Source organism: Cololabis saira, chromosome 6 (assembly GCF_033807715.1).
Source record: "Cololabis saira isolate AMF1-May2022 chromosome 6, fColSai1.1, whole genome shotgun sequence".
Classification (NCBI taxonomy): Eukaryota; Metazoa; Chordata; class Actinopteri; order Beloniformes; family Belonidae; genus Cololabis; species Cololabis saira.
This window is the reverse complement of record NC_084592.1, coordinates 50,680,276-50,687,775: the sequence shown is the minus strand read 5'-3', so window position 1 is coordinate 50,687,775 and position 7,500 is coordinate 50,680,276. Positions and strand designations below refer to the sequence as shown.

At 38.4% G+C, this 7,500-nt stretch overlaps 1 protein-coding gene across 1 annotated transcript in view; it reads right to left on the bottom strand.

Moving 5' to 3' along the window:
- The window catches only part of LOC133445660 (uncharacterized), a 1,390-nt gene extending 1,277 nt beyond the window's left edge, over positions 1-113 (bottom strand). The window contains exon 1 of the mRNA XM_061722983.1: positions 1-113. This exon is cut by the window's left edge and continues 348 nt beyond it. Coding sequence (XP_061578967.1) covers positions 1-113 — 113 coding nt within the window.
- Positions 114-7,500: the final 7,387 nt, after the last annotated feature.

Here is a 7,500-nt window from a genome sequence, read left to right as displayed (position 1 = left end):
CTGGTGGTGCCGTGGTACATCATGTAGGTTCGGTTATTCTCTGGCTGTGGGGTGAGGAGCCGACACACGCCTGGCGGCATGAAGTCATCTTCAGCCCATTTATACCCACTCATGTTGGCTGCAGGATCTCTGCAAAAAAGAGTTTATCATCACAAAGATTTAGCATCATCACAGATGAGTTAAGAAATCAGAAAATCAGTGAGAACGGTTCCTTAAAAGTATTTTTTTCTGCCTGCATTTTATATGTTAATGTTAGTATTTGGCAGTCAGACAGCCGGGGTGGGTTGGTACCAGAGGTGTCTTCAGTATTCATTCATTACTCAGGTAGAAGTTTAGATACTAGAGTTTAAAAATACTCCTGTAGAAGTTGAAGTATCAACTCAAGTTTTTTACTCAAGTAAAAGTATAAAAGTAATGGTTTCAAAACTACTTAAATAATAAAAGTAAAAGTAATGTAAGGGGGAAAAAAGCCATTAAGGACAAAAGCCATTGAAAATGAAGCATCTTAGTATAATGCAAATATATTAAAGAAGCATATATGTGTACTATTGAGCATTAACATGTGTTAATATAAATATATTAAAGAAGCATATATGTGTACTATTGAGCATTAACATGTGTTAATATAAATATATTAAAGAAGCATATATGTGTACTATTGAGCATTAACATGTGTTAATATAAATATATTAAAGAAGCATATATGTGTACTATTGAGCATTAACATGTGTTAATATAAATATATTAAAGAAGCATATATGTGTACTATTGAGCATTAACATGTGTTAATATAAATATATTAAAGAAGCATATATGTGTACTATTGAGCATTAACATGTGTTAATATAAATATATTAAAGAAGCATATATGTGTACTATTGAGCATTAACATGTGTTAATATAAATATATTAAAGAAGCATATATGTGTACTATTGAGCATTAACATGTGTTAATATAAATATATTAAAGAAGCATATATGTGTACTATTGAGCATTAACATGTGTTTCAGAGAGCAGCAGATATGATGACTAGTTGCCTATAAGTATTGTAATGGTGCAAAAAGTCAAACGTTCATGTTCATGTTATCATTTATCCTAACCTTTATTGGAATGTACATCCAAGTTTAGTTGCAGGAATCTGAGGGAACGGATGTAAGAACAAAACTGGACAAGAACATCTGAAACAACCACAACCAAATTCACTCTATCCGGATGGAGCAATTTAACTGGATAGTTTTTATTAAAGGCCCAAATGAAATAGAGTAACGAGGCTGTTTTTAAAATGTAAGGAATAAAAAGTACAGATAATTGTGGAAAATGTAAGGAGTAAAGTAAAAAGTCGTCTGAAAAATAATGACTCCAGTGAAGTATAGATAACCAACATTTATACTTAAGTAAGGTAACAAAGTATTTGTACTTCGTTTCTTGACACCTCTGGTTGGTACACAACAAATGGTTTTGTTTTCAGGTACTGTATATATTTTTACTGTAGTTTAGGCCTTAAAAGCTATGAATTAAAAAACATTTAAAAAAAATTAAAAAGCTTTGACAAACTATGTTCTTTGATTCTGACAGTACAAATAAAAATAAGTACAAATAAAATGTTTTCACATTCAGAACTGGCTGGTTCAGTTTTGGCCCTAAAGCCAAAGCTCCAGCAGACGAGAAGATGAAACTGAAACAGCAGCTTCACCAGGTTTGGCTGCTGCTTCAATCTGATGCCAAACGTTGTGTTCTGTATTGTTAAATTACACCTGGGAGTCCTGAACTATTACTATGTTTGAGTTTATTCTTCCACTTTGAAGTAAAGTCTCCGGTTTGTAGATTCGTACTAAAACAGTACTTTACAACTATTGTTGCTGTGTCTTGGTTACTATTTTATGATGAAAAAGGGCAAAAAATGTACATGCAAACTAAAACATTTGCTTTCCTCAGCTGTTAAGTCACACGATTATAATAAAAGATTCTCTGAAAAGTCTAACAGAGCTCTATCTTCAATCCTGAAAGAAGGAGCTCTGGGGTGAAGGCTGTCTGTCCTCCATAAATCCTGCTGAGTTCTGATTGGATGGCTCCAGTGGCCTGATTAGTATCTCCTACTACTCTATAAGTCAGCTGGAGTGTACAGATGCTTTTGCAAAGTTAGCTCAAACACATTAAAATGTAAGAATATCTTGTTTTTAAAGAATTTTGTAATATAATTGTCCCCAAAAACCAGCCATGAAGAGAACCTGCAGCTTCGTTCTTACTCACTCAGCTAATAAGACCACGTAAAGTCGTCAAAGTGCGTCACTTGAATTGGAAACAATTTTTATATTTATTATACCAAATACAACAATAAGAAAACAGTTGGCCCAACAGATTCCTACATGAATCCCAGCTGTTACAATGGGCCTGTGTATAAGGTTACTTCCAGTTTGATTTAAAGCTCTTAGATCATTTTAGTTTTTCTTGACTGTACTGGAGTCAATTCTTCAATTCTTTCTAGTTTAAATGGAAACTAAAACTGTGTTAACTGGCTTCCAACTGAAAGATGGAGGGATGAAGTTTAGACGTTAACGTTTTCAACCGAATCTTAAACAACGGTTATTTCCCTCCTAGAAGAGGAACGCTTGTGCCGGCCGGTGCTTCTCTGAGAACGACCGGAGCTTCATCTGAGCTGCAGCAGATTTGGTCAGTCAGAGTTTTCAGGGAAGGTCCTTTGCTTGTTAGAAAAGCAGTCGTTCAGTTTCTTATTCAACATTTTGATAAACTTGAATGTTAGAAGTGTGTGATGTCTCTTAAGGTTTTACAAATGCAACTTAAGAGAACAAGTTAGTTCAATTCAAACTTCTTCCTGACTGAAAGGTTGACTGTTCACAGCTGTCAGACTCGTGCATGAGTTGTACGTATAACTGGCTTTTTTGTAGCTTTAACAACCAATTTTTTTTTTTGTTAAATATTGTCACACTTTAAATGGACGGATTATATTATTAAATTATTTACTTTACTTTACGATGCCACAGCCGAACATATTGTTCAGTTCTGGACCAGTTCATATGAACTGAGAGGAAACTCTTTGTTCCCTCAAAAGTGTCACTCAGAGAAGAGGAGGAACTTTTTCACACTGCGCGGTCAAAGAGTGGAAGAACTTCCAGAGGAAGTCGTGCAGGCCCAGTCTGTGAACTCTTTCAACAACAGACTGGATAGGTTCTAGTCAAACAAAGACTTTTTGTATGATTTTAGAGCTGATAGGTGATGCAAAATGGAATCAATTAATCTGTGTGTGATTTTATGAAATGTTTTGAATGTAAATTTTAGTCTTATGTATTTATTGTAAGTTATTCTTGATACCGATGTAAAGGACACATGTCCTGTATCGGTCAGTTTATTAAACTTTACTTAATTTGGATGTGCTGGTGAAATCAGTCTCTCAGTTCAACCACAATATCTCTTCATGATTTAATAAAGTTGATTTTGTCCATGGCTTTTCAATTTAATTTGCTAATTCTTTTTGTCGGACAAGAATTTTTAGATTTTTTAATACCTGACATGTTTCATCAGTCACCAGACCCTCTGACCCTCTGACTATGATGAAAGCATTCGTTGAAACATGTCAGGCATTTAAAAAACCTAAAAATTCTTGTCCAACAAAAAGAATTAGCAAATTAAACATCTCTTCACACTCACAGACAGGATCATAATTCCTGCATAAATCCAGTTTTTTAGGGAAAGGTCTAAAAGTGTGTGTTGCTCTGACGTACCTGTGTCCGTGTCCGTCTCAGAGTGAAGCCTGAATCCTGCACGTCCTCCTCTTTAAACCTGTTGGCTTCAGAAGGAAATGCCATATACGGATCTCCTCAGTTCACTTTCGTTTCAGGTCGTGCACGCTCAGGAAACTCCTCGCTGGGCGTGGTCGTCCCAGCTCTACATTACAGACCTGGTTTTTTTCCTTTATCTCTTTTGCATAACCAGTTTTACAAGTCAAAGCATCTCTGGCAAGCTCATGGGCATCAGCGGAAAAAGTTACACTAAACCAAGATGTCTTTACTGTGCGGCAATCCAGTCCGCGCACATTTCTGCCATATTTCATTTGAAATGCTCATGTTCAGTTTCTTTCTGATGCAAACGTCTTCCCAGAGCACTTTACTGTGACGGTACAAGTCCAGGTCATACACCGTAAACCAGTGTAGTTGCATCTATACCATTGCTAATTTGGACAGTTTTTTTTAAAAGAACCAAAACAAAAAAGCAGACTGGGGGAACTCCCCAGTGCATTGTGGGAAGTCTGGTAGCGGTGTATGTCTATGGCAGCAGAAATAAAGGGAGGGTGTCTGTACGGGCCTGGACTCAAAATGCACGACTCCAGGAACAAAAGATTAAAAAAACGGAGCAAAAAGGTAATAACAGAAAACACTCTTGACGAGGAAAATCAAAGGCTGAACAAAAAGCTTTCTCTAGGAGGACAAATCTATCACAAACTACAAGTACAATATAAATATGGCGACGTGACGACACTCGACTACACTCGACATGAGGCAACAAACTGGCAGCAAGACAAGGGGAGACACACGGTGCATCCGAAATAAAGTTTAATAAAGTTTAATAAAGTTTAATAAATTGACCGATACAGGACATGTGTCCTTTACATCGGTATCAAGAATAACTTACAATAAATACATAGGACTAAAATTTACATTCAAAACATTTCATAAAATCACACACAGATTAATTGATTCCATTTTGCATCACCTATCAGCTCTAAAATCATACAAAAAGTCTTTGTTTGACCAGAACCTATCCAGTCTGTTCTTAAAGAGTTCACAGACTGGGCCTGCACGACTTCCTCTGGAAGTTCTTCCACTCTTTGACCGCGCGCAGTGTGAAAAAGTTCCTCCTCTTCTCTGAGTGACACTTTTGAGGGAACAACTTCAAAGCGTTTCCTCTCAGTTCATATGAACTGGTCCAGAACTGAACAATAGGTTCGGCTGTGGCATCGTATCTCTCATGTACAAGCTTGTATACTTGGATCATGTCCCCTCTGTGTGATGTAGGTTCGAAACAGGGAACACTTCACAGAGTCAGAACACATATAAAACTTCCTGATAAGCATGTTAGCTTGAGAATAAATTTTACAGCGCTGTCGATACAGGTCTTTGTCATCCGTCCAGTCATCAGAAATGACATGACCTAGATATTTAATTTCCTCACATACATCAAGGGGGCTGTCTGCCAAATAAAAAGTGGGAAAAGTTGATTTACTGTCCCCAGCACTTCTAACTATCATTATGTGGCTTTTCTTAGCGTTATACTTTACGTCATGATCAAGGCCATACTGAGAGCACACCTTCAACATCTGCTGCAGCCCAGCACTATATGGACAAACCAGTACCAAGTCGTCTGCATACATAAGATGATTAACAATAGTGTTACCCACAAGACAACCAGTTTTTAACCTGTCCAATTGATTTGTTAATTCATCCATATAAACTATTATTATAGCTAACATGGAATTGGCCTTCTTGACTTATCTGAGATGTGGGTTTGGAATTCTAATGTACTGTCAATCGTGACCCCCAAGCCCTTTTCCTCCTGTATTTGTTTGACCACTATGTCTCCAATTTTATAGTTTACATTACTGTTACCTTTTTTGTAATATGTATTTTGTAATATTGAAATGCCAGACTAAAAAGTATATACTAAAAAGTATACTTAAATTTGGCACACTTTTGAGTAAATATCAGTAGTATGCATTAATTCAGACGTACAGTACTATTAAGAGCGCACACGTCACTTCCTGCCGTAGGAAGGGGGGGAGTTGTTACCATGGTAACCTGTCACAGCAGCGGTAGCAGCTCTGCTCTTTCCTGTTTATTCTGGCCCAAACAAGATGACATTATATAATTATATACGAATATTATAATATTAATATTATATAATAATATTATTATATACACGAATATTATAATATTAATATTATATAATAATATTATTATATACGAATATTATAATATTAATATTATATAATAATATTATTATACTTAATATTATACTTGTGACATATACGTATCACTTAGCAACCAAATACCGCTGCATTGCATTGTGGGAAGTTTCTGCTTAGCTAGTGTCCATCAATCCACACTAATACATTTCTCCAGATTGAGTATGGATAGTACGTACTACTGAGTATGGATAGTACATACTACTGAGTATGGATAGTACATACTACTGAGTATGGATAGTACATACTACTGAGTACGTACTAATGTTTCGGACGCACTAAAAAATCTCGCACACTCATTTTGCTGCTCATTAGGAGGAAGGATGAGATTTCGGACGCAGCAGACTATTTGTACATGAGGAAGGGGAACACAGGTGGAACAATCAGGGGCGGGGTCGACAATCACAGTGGAGGGAAAATCACACGAAGGGAGGAAGTCAGGATCTGAAACGAGAGGGAGAAGGTGAGTATCAAAATAAAACAGGAAGTGCACGATGAGACTGGACATAAGCACCCAATACCACAAGGACTAAACATGAAATGAACACAGATCGTGACATGAAACATGAAACACTAAACCTGAACATGACTGACATTCACACCTTTGACGAGACACAACATTGTCTGCCTTCAGAACAAACGGGTTACATTTTCATTTAAACGTTTTCCTTTATTTCAGGGACACTGACCTTGAAGACCTTCAGCGCTTTCCTGTTTTTTGTAACCCCGCGCCCACATGTACGGGTTGGCAGCATCAGCAGGGTTGTAGTCCACTGATTTTAAATGAGGTGATGTAAATGTAGCCAAACTGAATTGTGACAGTGACAACTGCCCAGGGTTGGGGCTAAAACAGTCCAGAGACTGGGAAAGTTTAAAGTTCAGTTAGTGCGATGCAGAAGACAAATCCAAGAACAGCAGGCCAAGGTTCAGAACCGAAGACGGGCAGATGAACCCAGACAGAGGTACGAAGGGTTGGTCCAATAAACAAACCAGCTCAGTAATTATTTGATCTGGGCGGACATACTAATGAGGGCAAGGCAGAAGACAGAGGTCCAGGAGCAGAAGACAGAGGTCCAGGAGCAGAAGACAGAGGTCCAGGAGCAGAAGACAGAGGTCCAGGAGCAGAAGACAGAGGTCCAGGAGCAGAAGACAGAGGTCCAGGAGCAGAAGACAGAGGTCCAGGAGCAGAAGACAGAGGTCCAGGAGCAGAAGACGGAGGTCCAGGAGCAGAAGACGGAGGTCCAGGAGCAGAAGACAGAGGTCCAGGAGCAGAAGACAGAGGTCCAGGAGCAGAAGACAGAGGTCCAGGAGCAGAAGACAGAGGTCCAGGAGCAGAAGACAGAGGTCCAGGAGCAGAAGACAGAGGTCCAGGAGCAGAAGACAGAGGTCCAGGAGCAGAAGACAGAGGTCCAGGAGCAGAAGACTGAGGTCCAGGAGCAGAAGACGGAGGTCCAGGAGCAGAAGACAGAGGTCCAGGACCAGAAGACAGAGGTCCAGGAGCAGAAGACAGAGGTCCAGGAGC